Source organism: Leptonychotes weddellii, chromosome 2, assembly GCF_054177405.1.
Source record: "Leptonychotes weddellii isolate Sample4059 chromosome 2, ASM5417740v2, whole genome shotgun sequence".
Taxonomy (NCBI): Eukaryota; Metazoa; Chordata; class Mammalia; order Carnivora; family Phocidae; genus Leptonychotes; species Leptonychotes weddellii.
Window position 1 is genome coordinate 63,118,246 of NC_138370.1, and position 22,211 is coordinate 63,140,456.

General features: G+C 47.4%; 1 protein-coding gene across 2 annotated transcripts in view; it reads right to left on the reverse strand.

Moving 5' to 3' along the window:
* Window positions 1–1,210: 1,210 nt before the first annotated feature.
* The window catches only part of FHDC1 (FH2 domain containing 1), a 45,788-nt gene continuing 24,787 nt past the window's right edge, over window positions 1,211–22,211 (reverse strand). For both annotated transcript variants that reach the window (XM_081811757.1, XM_081811758.1), the window contains 8 exons: window positions 18,983–19,068; window positions 18,795–18,895; window positions 16,041–16,111; window positions 15,833–15,940; window positions 13,974–14,044; window positions 11,671–11,788; window positions 7,908–8,072; window positions 1,211–5,671 (listed from right to left, as the gene is read on the reverse strand). In XM_081811757.1, coding sequence (XP_081667883.1) covers window positions 3,626–5,671; window positions 7,908–8,072; window positions 11,671–11,788; window positions 13,974–14,044; window positions 15,833–15,940; window positions 16,041–16,111; window positions 18,795–18,895; window positions 18,983–19,068 — 2,766 coding nt within the window. In that variant the 3' untranslated portion in view covers window positions 1,211–3,625. The remainder of the gene's footprint in view (window positions 5,672–7,907; window positions 8,073–11,670; window positions 11,789–13,973; window positions 14,045–15,832; window positions 15,941–16,040; window positions 16,112–18,794; window positions 18,896–18,982; window positions 19,069–22,211) is intronic.

Consider the following 22,211-nt stretch of genomic DNA (forward strand, 5'->3'; position numbering starts at 1 on the left):
CATGATCCTGGAGTCCTGGGATCGAGTCCCGCATCGGGCTCCCTGCTCAGCAGGGGGTCTGCTTCTCCCTCTGACCCTCTTCCCTCTCGTGCTCTCTGTCTCTCATTCTCTCTCTCAAATAAATAAATAAAATCTTTAAAAAAAAAAAAAGAAAACTACTTGAGATCCACTGTGAAAATAGTCTTCTTTTTTGATGTCAGTAACGCCTGGTATAACAGGTTGAAGTTATAGGAAGGGGTCCAGTGGCCCAACCACCTTATAACAGGCAAAACCAGGCTCTCAGTGTCCACGGGGCAGACAGCAACTCACCAGGACATCATCTACTTTTTTTTTTTAATTTTTTAAAGATTTATTTATTTGAGAGAGAGAGCACGAGTTGGGGGAGGGATTGAGGGAGAGGGAGAGAGCGAGTCTCAAGCAGACTTTGCGCTGAGCACAGAGCCCCCAGGAGGGGCTTGGGCTCACGACCCAGAGATCACCACCTGAGCCGAAAGCAAGCGTTGGACACTCAACCAACTGCGCCACCCAGGTGCTGTTCATCTACTCTCCTGTTGGTGCCTGACCCAGGGATCATTGTCTAAACCCCTTCAGATCAAGCGCGAGAGTAGCCAGGACTAACACTTGACATGAAGCCCCGAGGTGTGAGGTGCATCTTCCGAACAATTCCCCTTTCTTCTCATATAAGCACCAGCACTGCATTTCAAATCAAACCACTCCTCCCTCCCTCTCTGCTCATTCCTGAGGCAGCCGCAGAAGCGAGCTGTGATTTCCCAATAGTGTCCCGAGCCAACATGCATGAGGACACATAGGAGCAGATCCAGACTTGCTGGCCCCACAGAGATTACACAAAGCTTGGCCCATAACATGGAATAACGCGAGCATGTACGAGGTGCTGAACATTCCATCGATGGCCTGCGTGTCAGATGCATGCTTGCATTCCCACACGTCTGGCGCAAAGCCTGCTCTCTAGGCCTTCAGTTAAACACAGTTTCCGGAGTACCGAGAAGATACACACCAACAGCCTAATTTGACTCTTGAGCCTCCTGAGGACAAGACCACTGTATTTCAAACCTGTTGCACCTCCTGCATCCGGGCCTTTTGTGTGCAGGAAATTATATATTCTTCCACCAAGATCACATTCACACACACACACACACACACACACCCATCAACAGAGTAAGCTGAAGATAAAACACAACTCCCATAAACAGGAACTTTATTAAACTACATGTTACATAAAAGAACATATAAATGGACCTTTAAATACATTCAGTTCATCTTAAACAAATTTATATAGAAACTTATTTACAGTTCTCCATTATATACTTAAATTATTTTTCAAAGCTTACTACCGATAAAAGGTAATAGAATGATCACCTGCTCATACAGATGCATACACATAGGGTCCACAGGGCTAAGTAAAACACTGCTTCTCAAGAAACTCAGCTTATTAGATTTCAAAGCAACAGCAAGTTCTGAAGGTGCTTTCTTTTGAGCAGGCCTTTGACAGGAGGCCTCTACTAGGGAGGTGCTGGGGGTCGGTTTGGAGAAGCTGGTCCTGGGGTAGGTGGGTCCTTGGTTGTTTATAATAACTCGGACTCTTGGAGCTGGAGGGACTCTTAGAAACTATCACTGAGGCCATGCCCCCACTTCCAAAGATTGGGAAACAGAGGCCGAGGGAGAGAGAGTGATTGGCCAAAGTCACATAGCATCAGCGAGAGCAGGGACTGGAACCCTGGTTGCCAGGGTCCCACCTGGAGGTCCTGACCTCATCACTATCCACAGACTTTTTTTTTTTAAGATCGATTTATTTTAGGGAGGGAGAGAGTGCACATGAGTGGGGGGAGGGGCAGAGGGAGAGGAGGAGAAGAATCCCAAGCAGACTCTGTGCTGAGCGTGTAGCCCAACGCAGGGCTCCATCCAACAACCCTGAGATCACGACCTGAGCCAAAATCACGAGTCAGATGCTTAACCGACTGAGCCACCCAGGCGCCCCATTATCCACCAACTTTTGACCGCTTTCATCCATTTCCACCCACCCATAGGCCCTATGTTTTCAACATTGTTGTCTGCATGGTTAAATATATGATTTCTTAGGCTTTTTGAGATGGTGAAAAACAGTGCAGGATTCCCATAACCATCTTTGTGGGGCCCAGGAAATATCTACCCAAGGCCATTTTTATAAGAGGTTTTGCGGTCAAGTGCCTTACTTCTTTTACCATAAAGTTTACCGTTTCGATTTAGCTGACTTATGGAAGCTCAGAGTTTCCAATTAATTTGGATGGAAGGCAACATTCTACAGGAGGAAGACTGTAACATCAACCACGGGGATTTGCTGAAATTCATCTACCACTGTTGGTACTAAAATAAGGTTTCACTCAGGTTTCAGTAAGTGACCGAAAGTGAAAAAAGGCAGGCAGCAACTTTAACAAGAAAGTTTCAAGAACCCCCTCATTTCCTAATTAGTCTCAAAAGGAAGTCGTGAAATGGGCAGTGAGTAGAAACAGTATGTGTTTTCTCCTTTCTTTTGAATAAAGCCTATTCTTTCCAAATTTTCCTGATGATATAAATTCTTCTGAAAGCAGGGTTGAGTTTTTGTTTTTGTTTCTTTGGTCTGTTTTTAAAAACTTGATTTGGTTTTTGTCGGGATTTAAAGACCACTGTACCAAAGAAGAGATGTATCCTCAGTGACACAGATATACAGACTCTCCAGGCTCCAAGTCGGGTTAGCAAGAGAAGGGCTGGCTGTAGGCAGAGAGAGAGAAGGGAGGGAGAAGACTGGGAGACAGAAGGGTTTATTCTTCCCTGTAACTAGAGTGAACCCAAGTCATAGCAGCCTTCACTCTGTTTCACAACAGACACGCAAATGGGCAAACACGGAAGGGGAAGATGTGCTCAGCTGAAGAACCCCTGATGCCTTTCCATTAAGAGATGGCACTTCTAAGTTTGGGAAGATGCAGCATTTTGCCAGGGCCTGCTGTCCGTCTGTGCCTGAACACACAAGAGCGTCCAATTTCCATCCACCAATCTCACCTTCCCTCCTGCCCACACGCTAACCCTCACCCAAAGTCACGCAGAGAGAGATGAGCGAGGCAGAGCCTTCAAGGAGACGGTGCCAATCACAGAACACCCAGGGCTTGCGCAGAAGTCCAGTTGCCAGCAATGGCCGGTGTGTGGGCAGGTGGAACCATGAGGCCAGGGAACACAGGAAAATAAAGTCTTCAGGTTAAGGGTTTTGTCTCCTTTTCCTGGGAGGCATTTCATTCTGCAAAAGGAACAAACTACTTAATTTGTGTAATATTGAAAAATAAGTTTGACATATAAAAACTGGCCAAAATTCTTTTGTTTTTTTTAACTCCGTAGGTAAGACTGTCAGCTTGCACATCTGCATTTTTGTGGGGTCTCTGCTTTGGGAGGGGGTTCCTCCAGGGTGTGCGAGGGAGGCATCCGCCCAGACTTGGGACTTTACAGTAGTTGTCAGCTCAGCAGGGGACAGTCCACAGGCCTTCCGCACGGGCACCTTCAGTGACGTTGAGCATTAGTGGGGCACCCGTGGACCACTTTATGCGGAACAGACATTCGGAGCTGGCCCTTCTTCACAGGAGTCAGTCCTCACAATCTGACTTCACTTCCGTAAGGGATCGAGCATTTTCCCTAGCGTGGTCCGATCGGAGTTTTTCAGTCTGAGGGAGGCCCTTTCCCCAGCCCCTCGGCCCTTCACAGGGGCCTCTGTGTTGGCACTGGAAGCCCCAGCAGACTCTGGACACTTTTGGGGGGTCCGGGCGCTACTGGCCCGCCGCAGGGTGCTGCTGTCCTTGGGGGCAGCATCCTCGGGGCCACCCTTCGGCCTCAGCTGACGCTGGGAAACAGTCCGAGTGATGCCGGGGGCTTTGGCCACAGGAGAGGAATCTGTTCTCGTGAACCGAGAGGAGGAGGCAACTGTGTTTCGGGCAAAGCTCGGCACGGGAGGCGGGACACGGGGGACGCTGGGGGCCGGCGGGGCCTTGGGCTCCTCTTCAGGGCTCTCAGGGTCCTGGGAGTTGGAGCGGCAGATCTTGTTTTCATCGGGCTTCTGTCTGGGGACGTTCCTGAGAGGCTTGGCGCTGGGCTTCTTGAGAGAGCCCCTCTGCTGCAGGGGGGGCTCCTTCCCTGACCTGGCGCTGCCGGAGCCGCCGCTTACCCTACCCAGCCTCTGCTCCTCCGCCACCGTGGCCCCCGCCACAGCCCCCGTTGAGGACTGCTTGGGCGACACGTCCGAGGTCCCCCGCACGGAGCTCCGGCGCGACCACGGCGCGTCTGTGCCGCTGGGGGTCTCCCGAGGGGGCCGCTTCCAGCCCACCGAGCCCCGGCTTCTGGAGATGGGCACGACTTTGCGCATGCTCTCACTCTCGGAGGCGGTCAAGGTCCGCACGGGCTTGGGCGCCGCCCCCTGGGCCCCCTGGCTCCGCCGGACAGTGGCGGGCTTGGAGGCCCCCTGCGACGCCTCCTTGAGGGCGCTTCTCTTCGGTGCTGTCGCATCCTTCCCTTTGGCGGGTCTGTCCCGAGGAAGGCTGTCCTTGCAGGAGGGCTGGCTCTTCCCAGAGACCGGAGCAGAAGCCTCCCCAAGGGGGCTGGAAGTGGGGTGAGAGGAGACCTGGCTGCCTGCCTCCCCAGCCCCAGAGGACAGGGAGCCATCCCTCCCGCCCCCCTCCCCCAGCTCCGAGCAGTCCAGGGTCAGCGAGCAGTCGGTGGCGTCGGAGATGTAGAACAGAGGCCCGGGGTCTTTGCTCTCATGGTCGCTGCTGCCCACAGATACTAGAGCCTTGCCACTGGGTTCCTCAGGGGCAGCCCCGTCCCCCTCCAGGGCTGGGCTGAGACCGCCCCGGGCCCCTGTGCCCACAGGCATCGGGCCGCCGTGGCTGGCACCGAGGGACTGCACGCTCCCATCCCCCAGAGACACCGGCTCCATGGGGCTGAGGTCATTATTCAGGGTCAACCGGGGCGCCTCCTCTGGGCCCTTGGATCCCTGGAGGTCGAACTGAGCCAGCCCTGTCACCAGCTCGTGCTCCTTAATCCCCAGAGCCAATGGCGAGAGTGGAGGGGACCGGGCCGGGCCCAAGCCCACAGGCTCGCTATTCCTCTTTCGGAGGATGCCCACCCCACTGCGCCGAACTCGGGGGAAGGGGGGCATAGGGTCCTCAGGCCTGGGGGCCGGGAGCTGCTGGCTCTGCCAAGATGAGGGTGGCTCGGAGGCCCCCACCTGGCCCTCTGAGGCCTGAGGTCTATGTGCTCGGCTGGGGTCCTGGGCTCTCGGGTCCCCAGGCTCCATCCAGGCCAGCGTGGGCCGGGCCTGCCGCGGGCTGCTCCGGGGCAAGCTGTTGAATTTGCTGGGCTCCTCGGGGCTGCCGGTGGAACTCTCCAGGAAGGTCAGCAGCTCCCGGTCGGCGAAAGCGCCCAGGGAAAGGCGGGAGCGCCGGGTGTTAGGAGGTCGGTAGGAAGGGCTGACAGGCCGGGGCTGCAGGAAGGGCGGCAGGTCCTCCACGCCCTTCTTGGTCAGCTGCTCCACGTCATTCTCACTGCTGCTCCGGCAGAATCCCCCAAGCTCCCCAGCTGCCCGGGAGCGACGCTTCTGCTCCAGCTCCTTCAGCCTCTGCAGCCGCCTCAGCTCCTGCACCGCCCGGTCGTGGTTGTCCTGAGGGAGGGGTGGAGAGAAGCCCCAAGATGCATTAGACCCATGGGACCTGCGTGCAATTCCACAGCCACCTGCCCTAAGACCCCAAGATACAGGTGCGGAGGACAGCCTGGGTCCTAAGCTTCAGAGATACTGCGAGTTTGCAAGTTAAGGAGGGTGTGGAGAGGGCTAGTTCTCCCAAAGCTGCCTGCAAAGGACTCCACCAGCTTCCAGCTTTCTGGTCAAGGCACTGTCCCTAAGTGTGGGCTGTGACTCCACACATGCTGGCCACCTCAACTCCGAGGGAACCCAGCTTGCCTTCTGAGCAGGGCAAGATAGACAGGACTTCCAGGAAAAGGCTATTTAGTCAATGGCAGAGAGAAAAAAAAGAGGAGGACCCTGAGATCATACCTCCCTGTTGCATCTGTACTGAATACATCTACACATGTGCATACACATGCAGCACATTCTACTTAACCATTTGGGTGCATAAATATATACTCAAGATATTAAGAGATGCCAGTCAAATCTCTGTTTTCTAATGCTCCCTGGTAAGGAAACACCAGAGATGCCATGGTGTCTCGGTCCCTCATGCCCCACCCCCTTCCCACAATGAGACAAGAGGATTTGCTTTACAAATCCTTCCACCACCCCTCACCCTGCTCCAAGTACCCAGCCCTCCTCCAACAAAACCAAACCAGAACAAACGCACATACTAAAACACACTTTACCACCTGGCTGTGCACTTTAAATATACATATATTTGTGGGACGCCTGGGTGGCTCAGTCAGTTATGCGCCTGCCTTCGGCCCAGGTCGTAATCTCCGGGTTCTGGGATCGAGTCCCACATCAGGCTCCCTGCTCAGCTAGGGGGTAATCCGCTTCTCCCTCTGCCCCTCCCCCCCACTCCTGCGCATGCGTGCTCTTGCGCGCGCGCACGCGTGCGCACACTCTAATAAAAAATCTTTTAAAAAACATATATATTTGTGTCATCTAAATGTGTGGATCTCACAACCCTAATCTGTTATTGATAGCACTTTTTATTCGAAAGTCAATTTCCTCAAATGGTGGATTTCCCTTCCAAGTTTCTGTGAGACTCTGGCTGGGGACGCGTGGCCCCTCCTTCTGCTCTGGCCTGGCCTCGCCAGTGTCCCAGGTCCCCCGGGCCCTCTCTTCCAAGGCTGCCTGGGGTGGGGGTGGGGCCAGCTCCTGGCGCTCGGGACAGCTGGGCCGAGACAATCACACAGGTGGCCTCTTGGGCCTGCAGAATTCTGACAGGGAGTGAGAGCCTCGGAAAGAGCCAATTTGGCCTCTACCACCCACCACCACCTCCCACTGCTGAGCTCACCGCTTGGACAAGGGAGAGGAAACGTGGCCGCAGGCTTAGCCTCCTTCTCTTAGCTGGAGAGAGAAAAGAGGGGTTGAGAACTCCAGTCACTCTGGCCTCCTCAGGGCCGGAGGGAAACCTGACCAGTCCCTCAGAGAAATTGAGCTATGGGCAAACCTGCTTTTAAATACAGGGAGAGGGATCACGCACAAGTATTTAGTTCCTCGTCACCACCTGAAGTGAAGGGATGTTGTTTCGTTTTTCATTGACAGATGAGAGTCGGACTTGCAAAGCCAAGCGACCCAGAGCTCTCTGGCTCCCACAGTGAACTCAGAGATGGCTGGAACTGGAGGTTGAAGGGCGGGAAACGCCGCTGTATCGCTCAGACAGCAGCGGACTCCTAACTACTTGAGAATTTCGAAGCCGGCTCTGGCCGAGGATGACACGGTCCCCGTGGTGCCAACCGCCTGGCCATGGCCATGGTGCTTGAAACAGGCGAGAGAAGGCCTTGCAATCATCCCACAGCAACAAAGCGTTCCCCGAAAGAGGAAATTCTTTCCTGGGGTGGGGGGTGGGGGGGAGACATTCAGGACCGTCAAAGAGATTCGTTAATATCATGGCTGCCGTCATAAGTAAACCTGCCTAACAGAGCGCTGCAGGGTGTGGAACAAGTGTGGGTGTGGGCAGCACAGCAGCTGAGGCGGCCAGGGCTAGGCCCCCCGGGCACGGGGAGGCGCTCGGAGCTGGGACCGCAGAGCCCCGGCCCGCGGAATCCCCACCGAGAGCCTGGCAATGCTGCCTGCGCTACGCTTCCCTGAAACCGTGCAGACACTGAACCATCTTGCTGCCAAGGGCAGAGGGCTGGGTCTGGACGAGGAAAACAGAAAAAGCCACACCACTCAGAAAACCCGGAGATGCCATCAGCCATACCTGAACGGCTTTGTTGAATTTGATACAGAAGTCTCTAAATATCTGAAGGCACTCGTCCAGTTTCATGGTTTCTTTGTCTTCGCAGAAAAAATCTATAAGGGTGTGGGCCTCGTCCTGGAGCTCTTGTTTCCAGCGCTCCAGTTCTGTCAGCTTTTCCACAGCAAACTGCGGGAGAACACACAAGCACACGCTGAAGGCAACAGGCAGCTGAGGAGGCGCTCTGCACGCCGTCTGTGCTCCCGGGTTCAACTTCAGGTCTCGGGAAAGGGGAAGGGTGACGGCAAGTCCAACGCGCTCAGAGCCAAAAGGCAAATATTTCAACCCAAACAAAGCCCCAGGGAAGCAAGAGGAACTTCTGTGGGAGGCGTGCAGGCCACCAAAGAGACTAGAGAGCTTTAATCTACAGAAGGCCACTGACACAACGGTCACCTTCAATGTCACTGAAAAATGACACAGGTGTAAAGTTGGTTTTATTGAGGAAAACTCACTCTGCATCTGTTCTTCCTTCTCTTAAAAGTGAGTCTTATACTGGCCAAGGGTTCACTTCAGGATGTCAGAAGTCCCTTGTACTGACGAGCTGTGCTGTTGAGAGGGAGTTTAAACCTCATCTCAAATGAGCTGTATCAGGGTCAGTGTCACCCCCACAGGACGGAAACCCCGGTGCCCAGACAAACGCCCCAGCCAAGGCTTCTTAACCAGGGTGCTTAGCCAAGTCAGCTAGGAAGCACTGTCTACAGTCCGTGCTTGGACATCACCCACGCACTTCAGTACGTCTGAGGTGCAACTACCACTAATATTTTGTTACAACCCCCCAGGAGATTCTGAGGAGCCCCCATGGTTAATAACGACTGCCCTATACAAGCCCATCTTCTTCACTTTCTCCTAATCCTTCCAGGACAAACTCTCCAGTGCCTCTATAGATTCAGGCATTGGGGCACCTGGGTGGCTCAGTCGGTTAAGCGTCTGCCTTCGGCTCAGGTCATGATCCCAGGGTCCTGGGATGGAGCCCTGCATGGGGCTCCCTGCTTAGCGGGGAGCCTACTTCTCCCTCTCCCTCTGTTCCTCCCCCTGCTCATGCTCTCTTTCTCTCCTCTCTCTCAAATAAATAAAATCTTAAAAAAAAATAGATTTGGGTACCACCACAACAAAGAAGTAGAAGTGAAAGAAGACTGCTCTCCTCCGGTGAGCTCCCAACCCTTTCAGGCTGGGGATCTATCAGGCGCAGAAGCACCCTGCCCTGACAGCACTGCATGACGTTTACTGTTGAGCTGAAATGAGGGGGCAGCAGCTTAGAGGAGTCACAACCCCAAGGGGACTAAATATTTGGGATCACTCTCAAGTCTCACGTCACTTCCTGTTTCACTGGGTAACAAGGCTTATTCATATGAAGAAGGAATGCATGAAGTACATTACTTGATAAATCACACATATCATGTTTTTAAAAAGGCTTACATTTGAGAAACTTCCTTTGAGTGGAGGGACAGGCCTTGGAAATGTGACGTTATGGGTTGCGCACCCTCAAGGAGTGGAATTGCTGCTAAGACATGCCTGGAGAGTGAAGAGCAATTCTGAGAAGACTCATCACCTCCCACGCACTCTAACACACTTACCCCCTTAAAAGTCCTTTTCTTACACCAAACATATTCAAGAGGTAGTAAGAAACCAAAACCATTTAGGAAACCGAATACCAGAGAAAGTAACCATCTGAGTCAGTAGCCCAAGGCACCGTGTGCATTCATGCTCTATTATTCTTTATGGGGAGAAGGGTATTCATGAAAGGATAAATGTTTGCCTGTCATTCTTCCACAGGGGAAAGGTGGATTCCAGCCAAAAATAACTCAACTGCAGAAAAATAGGACTCTTGACAAGAACCTACATGGGAGCTTAGCCCCGCCTCCCTTGTCTCATCACTAGATCCCGTGGGGATGGAGACAGAACCAGGAAGGAAAAACTTACACGCACTGCAGTCATCCTGAGGACTCCAGAAAGTGAAACATTCTGAATATGGGTGTGGAAAATCACCCAGCTCAGAGGGTTTTTCTTTGCCAAGAGTTAGTTTTCTGCACAGTTAGGACCCCAAATGACAAAGTCCAAAGCTACCCTGGCCGAGTATAATTGACAAGACATGAGCAGTTGTGCTAGCAAATTCAACTTTTCACGTCTCACCTGCCTGCTCCAGACCCAAGTTCCAAACCAATTTATTCGTTATTTCTTGCCCAGATGGTCAGAATACTGAAACGGATTTACAAAACTGTGTTCTTGTCTTTTTTCTCCTCAAACAACTTCAATCTCTCCCCATGGCTAAGAGCACAGTCCCATGTTTTCAGATTGGCATTCAAAACCCTTCATGGCCTGGCCCTACCCTACGTTACAGAATTACACCCCCTCCGCTATTTAAAAAGAAATTGAATATAAAAAAGAAAAATAAATAGCTGTGTGGGAACATTTTATTTACACAGATAAAAATGACTACTAGAAAGAAGCATTTAGAGTTAAAACAAGGTCTCCTTGAAAGAGCAGTCCAGGGGTACAGCTGAGACAGAGCTGTTTTTCATCATACGCCTTTCTGCACTGCTATGTATAGCATAAAATATTAATGTTTAATTTAAGAGCCAGGGAAGGAGACATCCAGAATTCTCATCTCACTGTGGGATGGGCCTTCTCCCTCAGTTTCTGACTTTCCCTCATTTGTCTGCATGTGCTTACTGCGGAGTACTTTCTTACCTACTGCTAGGTGTTTCTGTGGTGGTGTTTGCTTTATTGTTTCACTTTGAGAAAAATCTGTGCATGTAAAAGAGAATATCTGTTTGGTTACAGTTGAAAGAAAATACAGAGCACATGTTTAATCAGAAAAATGAACTCCCACCAGAGCCAAACAAAATGTTTGCCGATGGGAGCTGAGACATAGAATATTTGCTTGCTGTAGCTTAATTACAAGTCAACATACAACCTTCGGAGCACACTGTTCCTGGCACCAAGGGCAGCCCCGCCACACCCCCCCATACCTTGCGAGGCTCGAAGCACTGATATTTAAGGTAGCATGCCACTTCCCCTGAAGATTGAAAGCATGAAAAGCTGCCACTGTTTTGTTTTTTTTTTTTTTACAAATAAGGAAGATAAAATAAGCATGTTAGACTATGTGATTAGTGAGTCACAGTGAGCTGACACAAACATGTCCACTCTGCTGTTTTCTTGTTGATGTTATTCAGAGCAGCACCTGACACACCCTGTGGGCTGATGTATTTGGGGTGTTGATAGGCACAGCTCTCGTGTGCTCCCCCTCTCATCATAAAACATGTCAAAACGTAGCTTGTTTCTTCAATAAAAACAAGTGAAGAAACAACAGCCCGAGTTCTCAGGTGTCTACGATTTCTGTGGAACTTCGTTCTGTCATCCAAAGGTTTGATTAGGAGGCAGAAACTCCTACACCATGGTTGAGAAGCAAAACCTGAGCGGCCAGGCATAAGCTGCCAAGCGTTCGCTCCCTAGGCTGATACCAGTTCGCCACAGCATGGTATGATGATGTCAATCCCGTGGCGATAAACGGAGGCCAGCCCTTGGTTAGGACCACATTCGACGGCCCCTGCGAGAAAACCAACCCCGCAAAGAATGGGCACTGAAATACAAAGTTCCTTTCATCGACCCAGGGAGGAGAATATGAGTGGGAACCTGCTACCTCCCCAAAGCCGTGCGGACTGAACCAGCCCTGGCAGGTGCTGCTGGAAGCCAAAAAGAGAGAGACGGACTCCAATCATCCACGAACCTGAAGGAAATCTTCCATCTGCTGACAAAGTTCACCATCCCGCTGAATGTTTTCCCTCAGAGATCTCGTCCTGTTAAAGAGCGAGTGCAGTTCTGCCTCCGTGTTATCCAGAGATAATCTACAAGCAGAAAGGGGAGAGTGGGCATGTGGTACAGGGAAGCCATGTGTCATGGAGGTACATCAAACAAGACCAACTGTGGGTCAAACCTAGACATGGACGGCAGAGCTTCTGCAATGACATTTACCACACTTAGAGTTTCCGCCCGTTTTTTTAAGAGTCCATGTCTTCCTAGAGACACACTGGTTTAAAGAGAGATGGCTGTGTACCTTTGTCCTTATTGGTGAGATAACGAACCCATGAGAATTGTAAAGCTGTTCATAAAGTGGGTCTGAACACCTTTATGCAAGAAGCATTACAAAATAAAAGCCAAAAGGCCTCAGATATTTCCCCTCTCCTCCGGCACAAATATAAAAGCTCTAACTCAAGCAAAGCCAGGCAGGGCAATGAGGAGACACTAAGCAGACCTCGTGTTGCCACGGACAGCCAGAGTAAGCCCTCGGTATGGTAGAGAGAACTAACACATGGCTAACAATTCTGCAAAGAAATGGCGGGGCTGTTTGCAAGGCTTTTGTTACATATGTCAAATCAAGATTAGGAGAGCAGGAGTGATACTTCTGTCACTAGGTAGAGTGAGTAGGTGAAACCTAAAATCCAGGTGGAATTCACTTAGCAAACTCATATCCTAGGATGCTTTCATGCGTCCACTGTGAATTCTGACATTTCTTTATGCAGTGAAGTTTTCCACCTTCATTGGTTGTTGGCACCCATCTGTGATGTTTGTACTTCACAGGACACTTCACCTTCCATCTCAAATAAACAAACTTTATTTTTGAAGACAGTATCTAGCTAAACTTCCCCAGCTGATTCTGACTGCAAATGTCAACTCAAAAACATAATGGTTATTTCTCTCTATACATACCTCTTAGTAACATTTCTATACTAGTCAGAGGAAAAAATATTCCCACACGAATTTCTTTTAGAAATTCAAAACCAGAACAGTTTATATCTTATAAGATGCTCATTGTTTGGGGGGAATAATCCAAAAATCTGTAAATGGGAACTATGAACTGTTCACAGCTTCGGCCTTATAAGCTCACTTTGGGGAAGACATGTAATCTGTGGTTAGATGTTCACAGTCAATAATACTGAGACACTGGCCAGTGACAGGGTTTGGCTTGAAAAGCTTTGGTTCATGTATTTATGCACAGGGTTCATACCCATCCTAATCAGATATAATCACTCAGATAGCAAGTGTAGGACTTGAAGTGGTTCACTGGAGCCAGCCTGCAAGAGGCCACCGTGGGTGTGGGCACCCCTCCCAACTGCTCCCTCAGGGAGGCCACCTGCCACGGGAGCAGTATTTACACCATGGAGATCAGCAAATGCTACAAATCAGGACCTCTTTCCAGGGAAGCCAGTTATTGAACATATACCACTGGATACGTGGATATGTACTGTAAACTTAAAAAACATGGAACTCAAAATAGCTCACGTATACAGATTATAGCCACATTAAAATGCACATCTATACTGGGATCAGAAGCAAATTAAAGTGATATAAACACAGCTTTATGTTTGGTAGATACTTTCTCTGTAAGTTGAGTGACTAACTTAAAACAAAATCCTTTCACAACCCTTGGTATGGTTCCACCTTCTTCTACTGCAATAGAAAATAAATGTAACATGTTAGATTCTACAAGGAAATGGCCCTGGAAGTTTGACTGATATATACCAACTCCCAAGGTAATAAGCTGTGTTGTTTGAGCTCTATCTTTTGGGTGTGGAGGGATTTGAAGTTCTTAATCCATATTGTTTTTACACTGATGATATTCATTAGAAAAGACTGCAATAGAGTTTTTTAGATTAAAAATAAAGACTAATTTTTCAAAACCCCCAAATTCCAAAGGTACACACACACACGTCTGTAAGCAAATAAAAGGAAGGTCTGAAAATTCAACAGGACAAAACTTTCTAAAAGTTATAAAATATTCACCAGTTTCATTAAAAGTAGTTTAGGGGTACCTGGGAGGCTCAGTTGGTTATACGTCTGCCTCCAGCTCAGGTCATGATCTCAGAGTCCTGGGATCGAGCCCCACATCTGGCTCCCTGGTCTGCTTCTCCCTCTCCCCCTATCCCCTGCTCGTGCCCTCTCTCTTTCAAATAAATAAATAAATCTAAAAAGTAATTGAAAAAAAAAACAAAACTGAATTCTCAGAATTCACTTTCAGTCTTCTTTGCTCACCTAGCAGCCTCCTGAACGTGATGCAATTTTTCAGAAAAGTTTAGAAGAATGGCATCTTTCTTTTGGGCTTCCTAGAATAAAAACAGAATTTTCTCTACTGTATGTATAAAACTGGAAGGAAACAATTATCCCAAGGCTGAAAGGAACCTTAAAGTTCTTGTTTTTATGCTTGATATATTCAAAGCAATTCACTAAAACATGAACTCTTATATTCTTAGTAAGATTTACCAGAACTCCCCTACTCTCAAGATATATATAACTTCCCAGAGCAACCGATCCTGATGTGAAATACAATTCATGGGCACACAAACTCAATGGAAGTGGGTGGTGGCTTAGCAGGGCCCATTGTTTCTGAGAGAATCCAATATATCCTGCTTAAATACCACCCATTCCTACGAGTATGCCTTTAAATGACCGAGATGCCTTCAGCTGTTAAACCAGTTTGCAAACTGAGTTTAATCAGAAGGTGCAAAAGCCATAGAGGCATTTGGATTCTTCACCTGTTCAGGGGATACAAGGAGGGTGGATATGAAGGGTGCAATTACCAACTCTGGAAACGTCCCCCCCATGGGCTGGAACCAAGTTACACAGAGCACCTGGCTCCATGGATCTAAAGGGACTGCTGGAAGACTAGCTGTAAGGCACATGGGATAAGGAACACATTTTCTGGTTTCAGTGCCCTGAAAATTAAATTTTAAGTGAGTCCTGAGTTCAACATATCCTTTGTCTTCTGAAGAATGTAGTAATAACTGTGTGTGTTATTTATGGAGAGCTTACTATGGGCCAAACACTGAAGTAAGCACTTTATGGAATTATCCCCGTCAGCCCTCTTGGGTACCTGTTTTAAAGGATCACTAGCCCCGTGATTAGAGGAAGAAATTGAGGGTCTTAACATTTAAGTAACTTGTCTGAGGAAGTACAGCTAATAAAGGACATGTCAAAATCCCAGTTCTGTCCTGTTCTGAAGCTCACAATGGAAACCAACCCAGCTTCCTCCCCAGCTTAGAGCTACGTCTATGTGATTGCTGTCAAAACAACAAATGTGATCCAGTGAAGAGAAAACAAAGTGCTACAATCCATAATTTGAGATAATTTAACAACAGACAACTGTCCTTGGCTGATTTTTCATTTTGTAACTGGTTGTTTTGGTATCCCAAAGCCCCAGTCAGAAACGGAGGTGATGAACAGGGTGCAGACCCCAAGGCCTGTGTTTGTGGCAAGGCACCCTGACTTACAGTTCACAAAGGGAAACAAATGGAAGTGATTTTTTTCATTGCCCTGGCTCCCTCACTCTACACATAACCAGTCACAAATCTAGTCAACCCAACGCTGGGAATGTTTCAGCACCCAGGCCTCTGCTCTCCATCCCTGTGGCCACGACTCTTGATTCTCAGCTCTCGCCAAACGATCAGAGAGCCAACTTCTGCCAAGAGGTGCCCCATTTCTAGTTCTCTCTTCACTCCAGCTCATCCTCCATGTTGCCTTATTTTCCTAAAAACAAAGCCACCCTGGTCAGGCCATTTTGCTGTGCACAAACTTCCGTTGGCTCCCCATTGCTAAAGCATGAATCCAAATTCCTCAGTGTTTAGGATGTGGATCCTTCCTAACCGGGCTTCACCAACCCTGACCCCTGCCTCCCCCAACCCCTCCACTTCCCTCTTATCCTACAACCCTAGGCGCAGCTCAGCTCAGCTCAGGAATCTGCAGAGTGCTTCTGCAAATAGAACCTTCTTGGAGCCCACCATGTCCTTTCCTATCTCTGTGTGATGCCACCTAATAATACCTGGGAAAAACCTCCCCGCCTCCAGGGAGGATTCACGCTCATTCTCTCTCTCTCTGAATTCACCACTTCCACCTACCTGTGCAACAAAGTGCAGAAGATTCATCCCAGGTTTGTTTGCTTTTGTGTCTGCCAATTTGAGCAAAGAAGACAGTTTAAATCCTACTGCATTGCCAGCATACCCTCCCTAAAGAAGACAAATCAAAAGAAAAAATATATACATATACCTTTGGACGGACAAATAAACTTAGAAACACAACATTATAATTTTTTTGAATTTTACTTACTGCATTCATGATATTCCCCGCCTGTAGCACCAAGTGTAATATTGAATGTAGCTCCTCACACAACATCAGCTCTGTCAAAAAAGAACACACCATGGTACCTTCAGCGTAAAGGCACAAAGACAGCTGCCACATCTGAGTTCAAGAGGGCCTGAAGCAAGCTCTGACCCTAAACCCCATATTAAGACAGGAAAAAACAAATCAAGCAGCACATTCTGTGGTATATCTAATGCGCCATTTGCTACGGGCAATCTGTGTCCTAGTGTTTAACTGGGAATCAATATGTATGATGCTTCAATATATCACAAAATACTTCAATAAGGAAAATTTTCAAGGAGTGGAAAATGCAAAGGCCTTATGAAAAGCAGCACACTGTGTTAGAGGAGCAAGCTTTTTGTCAGCCATTCTTTATTTTTTTTCCTCTATCTCCACTAGCCTTTGAGATTATATTTATAGAATATGAAAACTAACAGAGAGCAACATTTTGCTTAGTCCACGAGCCATGAGGAGATAAAAAATAAACAGGCTGGGAGGACATGTAAATAACTTGCAAAGCACTAACCCTTAGGGGCCAGGAACCCAGAGACTCTGTCCATTTTATTCAAAACTATACATTTCATTTGGATTGGCTTAAAGGTTGTAACGGAGCTTATCATTGTAATATATCTTTAAACTAGTTCTTTAAACATAGAAGCTCTTGTACACACATCTATGCAAATTAACAATGTTAAAAATTGTTAATGTATTTCAAAAGCTAAAAGTGAATTTTGATGATTATTAAAATTATAGTATATATAGATAATAAAAAGCTACCCACGATTTTTTTAAGTTCATATTCTCCATTAAGTGTGGTATTACTTTCAAAAAATTACATTTGGATCACTGCCTGCATTATGTTATCTAAGAAGGCCAGTATTTGAAGGTTAACCAGATAAGAAACGTTTCCACCATGCCCATGAATTTGCATGGCTCAATACAAAAACTATTCCATCTCAACGTGAACAGGAGGGATGGCCCTTCCAAAGCTGCTGCAATAGCCCTGGTGTGTGTAGGAAGAAATGTTAAAAGGCCTCCCTACTGAAAGAAGAAAAATTGCCCTTAATTCTTAGTCTCCTCTCTAAACTGAAGAAAATACGATGGGCTGAAGAGCAAAACTTTGTCTCAACACGGGCCAGAGCAACTAAACAGGAAAATCAAATACGAATCAACAGCTCTGCAATAACTAGAAATCCAGAAAACCACCCAGAGGAAATCAGGCTGGCGCTGAAAACCCTGGAAAATGTGAGGGTTGGGGAACGCCAGAGACTCTGCCTTGGCGATGAGGAGCGCCCACAAGTGTGCTAGGCCTGCTTGCTCAGCGTCCGAAACGCCTGAGGATAAAACTCCAGCACTATGGAAGGAGACAGGAGAGCAACTCTGAGGAGGCAAGCAAGTCATTCAAAGAAATGGAGATGACCCACTCGCCCCTCTCAAATGTAAACAGCCCACCAGGAATTAGAGTCTTGAGGGGAAGCAAGTGGGAGAAGACACAGAGCAGAACCATCAGGAACCTGCAGAAGGTCACACTGAAGATGCCCAGGAAGAGTCAGGAGGAAGGAGGGACGGTGCTGGAAAAGCAGGCCCTGGACACCAGAGGCCAGAGGATGGAGGAAGGATGCAGCTGGCCTAAGTGCCCAGGTTTTGAGCGTGCGCATGCACACACGCACGCACACACACACACACACACAGATACTACACACACTGCATGCATCCGGAAAGCTGACCTAGGAGAGGAGCAAGAGCGAGCTGCAACCAGCAAGGTCTACTCTGAAGCTTGGGATGAAAGAAATCTTCTTTTATGGGAAGATAATATACTAACTAATGAATTGGTCAATTAATCGATTAATTAAGGAGGAAAGTAAATGGAAATAAGCCTTAATTGTCATCCTGGGTAATATCTCTTTTCCCTTTTTAGGGTGCATCAGATTTAGGACTTTGCATTTCTCATTTCAATTGAATACTTTTGTGTTTTTTTTTTTTAAGAAACTGCTACCAAACTAGTACAGCCACTATGGAAAACAGTTTCTCAAAAAATTAAAAATAGAATTACCACATGATCCAGTAATTCCATTACTGGGTATTTACTCAAAATATATGAAAACACTAACTCAAGGGGATACATGCACCCCTATGTTTATTGGGGCATTATTTACAGTAGCCAAAATATGGAAGCAACCCAAGTATCCATCAATAGATGGATGGATAAAGAAGATGTGGTGTAGATACACAATGGAACAATATTCAGCCATAAAAAAGAATGAAATCTTGCCATTTGCAGCAATATGGATGGATCTAGACGGTATAATGCTAAGTGAAATAAGTCAGTCAGAGAAAGACAAATTCTATATGATTTTGCTCCTATGTGGAATTTAAGAAACAAAAACACAGAAAAAAAGAGACAGACAAAAAACCAGGCTTAACTCCAGAGAACAAACTGGTGGTTACCAGAGGCGAGGTGGGTGGGAGGCTGGGGGAAACAGGTGATGGGGATGAAGAGCGCACTTCCCTTGATGAGCACTGAGTGCTGGGTCAAACTGTTGAGTCACTATATTGTACACCTGAGACTAAGATAACTCTGTGTGTTAACTATACTGGAATTAAAAAATAAATTAATTTCAAAAATCAGGAGAAGAATGCTTACAAAAAAGAATAAAAATTAAAGTGCTACCACTAAGGTTAATAAAAACAAATTCCATGAAGCATCATGTGTTCACTTACCTTTTGTAGCAGTTCTCAGAATTGTTATGTCTGTGTACAGAGAAGAACAAGAAGGTAAAAATTCCTTCTTTAGCACCATGGCTTCAATCCGAAGTGAATAGCTGAAAAATAAAAAGTAAAACTGTAGCGTTTGAGGTCACTGATTTTAAAACTTTCCTCTGTAAAGAGCTGTGATGGACGATCCTTACTTTGGCACCTGAATCAAGTAGTGTAGAAAGGAGTCTGCCAGGGACAGCTTGGACACATCTCCACTAAATGTTTTCAATTTCTTTATCTAAAAGCCAAACAGAAAAGAGGGTAGAGAAAAAAAATAACTTGTGATTAAAATGTAACATTATTTTAAATGTCCTCTTAGAATCCCTGTAAGAAAGTAAGATTCCAGTGCCAAATTCAAATTAATAAAAATGTAGACCCAAGAAAAGACAGAGAAGGAAATCATCGCATCTACTATGTTTTTTGAAAGAAGAAAAACCAAACAAATGAGAGGGAGAAGAGCTGTGTCATGTGTGTGGGTATAAATAACCTCCATCAAACCAGAGAACTGGAGCCACAGGACTCCTCAGGGAGGTTACCAAAGGGTCGGTTCTAAGGATGAGAATTTTCTGTAAGTTATAATCTGGAAGGGAGATCACTGGGAGAAGAAAGAGGACACTGGGTCGTCATTATAACATGGTCCTCTAGGTCCCTAATGAAAAAAATCTTAATATTTTGGGTAGTTTGGACATAAAGTTCTCAGACTGGGGGAGGGCTAACAGACCTTTCTCTGGCCAAGTCCCCCTCCACACAGAATAGCCTTACAGCAAGGGGCTACTGTGTGCTGAGGCATGGACACATTGGCTCTCTCCAGCGGCAGAGAAAAAGGAAAATGGCTCAAGCAGCTGATGGGTCAATGTCAAGACCTCCCCCTATGAAAAAGATCAGGTAATAAAACAGGATGTATGGTCAGATCCCATTCCTAGAAATTTTAAAAGAAGCGTCCACTATACCCGCCCCCCCCTCCCCGGCCCACCCTCCATGCACACACCACAGGTGTGGGGAAAAAGACTAGAAGGCCCCACCCGCACGAGGTGATAGGATTACAGGGACTATTATTTTCTTCTGCTGCTCATTTTTATTTCCTAAAATGTTTACAATGAACATGTATTACTCTTGTAAAAAATTAAACTCAACTAAAAGTTACTCCTTCAACCGTAGCCAAGAGAAATGAAAGAGTTCTGACACAGGAATATAGCCAAACAGCTAGTAGGTGGGGATGGAAGCAAAGAGAAAGTTCTCAAACTGCATCAGAGCAAATCAGTGCCTCCCTCACACAGAGAACTGGACTGGCCCAATGGCAGAAACTTTTCTACATCCACTGGCATAGAGCGTCTTCCAACTAAAACACTTTATGGTAAATCGAACCTTGGGACTACGAGTAGACAGCCTACCTCTGCAGCTAACTCTTGCCAATGAGCACTTACCATCTTTCATTACCTTTATAAAGCTTACTCTCTTCCATCCCCAGGATTATGGCGGGTGCCCATAAAAATAGCATGACTTTTCAGTGTCTTGAAAATAGGAAATGATAGTTCAAAAACAGAGGAGGGAATATTTGCAAAGATCCGAAGTATCTATATCAACTACCTGAAAATACAAAATGTCACAGTGCAGATGCATACCCAAGACTTAAGTCTGATGCTTAAGACTACATTTTTTTTTAAATGGGCAGAAAGCAGCCATTTATAGAATTGCATTACTTCCCCTACCTCTAGGGCCCTAAACTGAATTTACTATTTTTAGTCATACTCAATTTAAGGGCAGATGGAATTTTTGGTTTAGCTAAACCCAAATCGGTGCCTTGGCTGCTGAACAGAGAAAACCATAGGATGAATCCTGATCCCTTCTGAACTAGAGTTTAGCAATTCACTATATATGGAAAGGGGCAGAGTGAGGTTGTAGCCTTTTAGAAGACCATCTCTGCAGCATGTGCAAAGCTTCTGAAAATAACAGCACAGTTTTCTGACTAAAGCATATAGAATAGGTCATGCTAAATAAACTTGGTAGGTATTTCCATTAAACATGTGCTCAACTGTAACTGAACAATGATTAATCTCCTTCACTTACATAAAGAGCTAGAAATGTTTATGGAGTTCAAGAGAATGGTGATGGAAAGACAGTATTTAATTTAAACGCCGTGTATACAGTTCTTAATTCCATTTCAAAATGAGACTTGCGTTCATTAAGAAGGATTATGGTACCTTCACAGTGGTAAGGAGGTAAAAAAAAAGAGAGGTGAACAAACCCTATAATTACTGTGCATTCTCGTCATCATCAAAAAGCATTTATCACACACTGTTAGGCATAATTTTGTTGGCTGAGCCAAGTGACTCTCATTACGACCTGGCTGTGCCCAGTTTCTGTCCTAATAGCAAACAGCATGCTCCTTAAGACTCATACATTCCAAAGGGCAGACAGACCTCCTTCATCCCATCTAATTCCACTCACATGGCCTGGAAATAGCAAGATTTCCCACCAACAGACTCACCCCAAGGGAAGACCCTGGGGCTTCCTCCCGGTCATTCTCCCCACCCCACCCCCCAGGGGCAGAGTTGGCATAGAAGGTTGGGATGAGGTGATAAAAATGTCAGAGGCGGCCACCAACCAGCTGCCAGAGAGAACAGAAAACTTCTACCACCTTCCAGCCCTCTATGCCTGACAGTGATGCAGGGATGGGGCCCCAGCCCCAACGGAGGAAGGGCTTGTGGGCTGCGTCGGGGCTCCCTTCCACCATCCACCCGGCTCCTATGCCAACCTCTCCCTTGTCCCTCTCTGACCACAGGAATACTTTTCAGGGCAAAGAACCCCCTCCCAGGGCTTTTATTTCTGGGTCTGTCTTCTTCCTCTGCAAGTTTTAAGTGTGAGTTGAAAGCAAGATGAACAAACACGCCAGATCAGTGATTTGTGGGGAAGGGCAGAGAAATCCTGAAAACAAATTAACCTTCTGCTGGCTTGTCAGCTGAGAACGCACGACCAAAAAGGGCTGTTTCCGCTCCTATTTTTCAACATGCTGATAAGATTACGGTATCACTCCAGCGACAGTCACGCCGGTGCTCTGCTCTGCAGCAGGAGTGATGAAAAGGCTGGGAGGAAGGCCGCGCAGTGCGAGGTGGGGTTTTGAGAACCTTTGCCCTTCCTTCCTCAAAGGGATGCAGTGGGGGTGCAGCAGAAGGAACTGTTCTGGGGTCAGGCGAATCATGTGCAAATCCACCTTCCTCTCTGGCCTATCGACCAGGAGGGACACGTGAGAGGAGTTCTAGCGAACCTGTGTGAGCCTGTTTCCCATCTGTACCATAAGGAGTATCTGACGATGTGGCTGGGAGGACTCAATGCAAAAGGCACCCCAAATCATCAGAGCTATGACTGAGTGACTTTCTACGT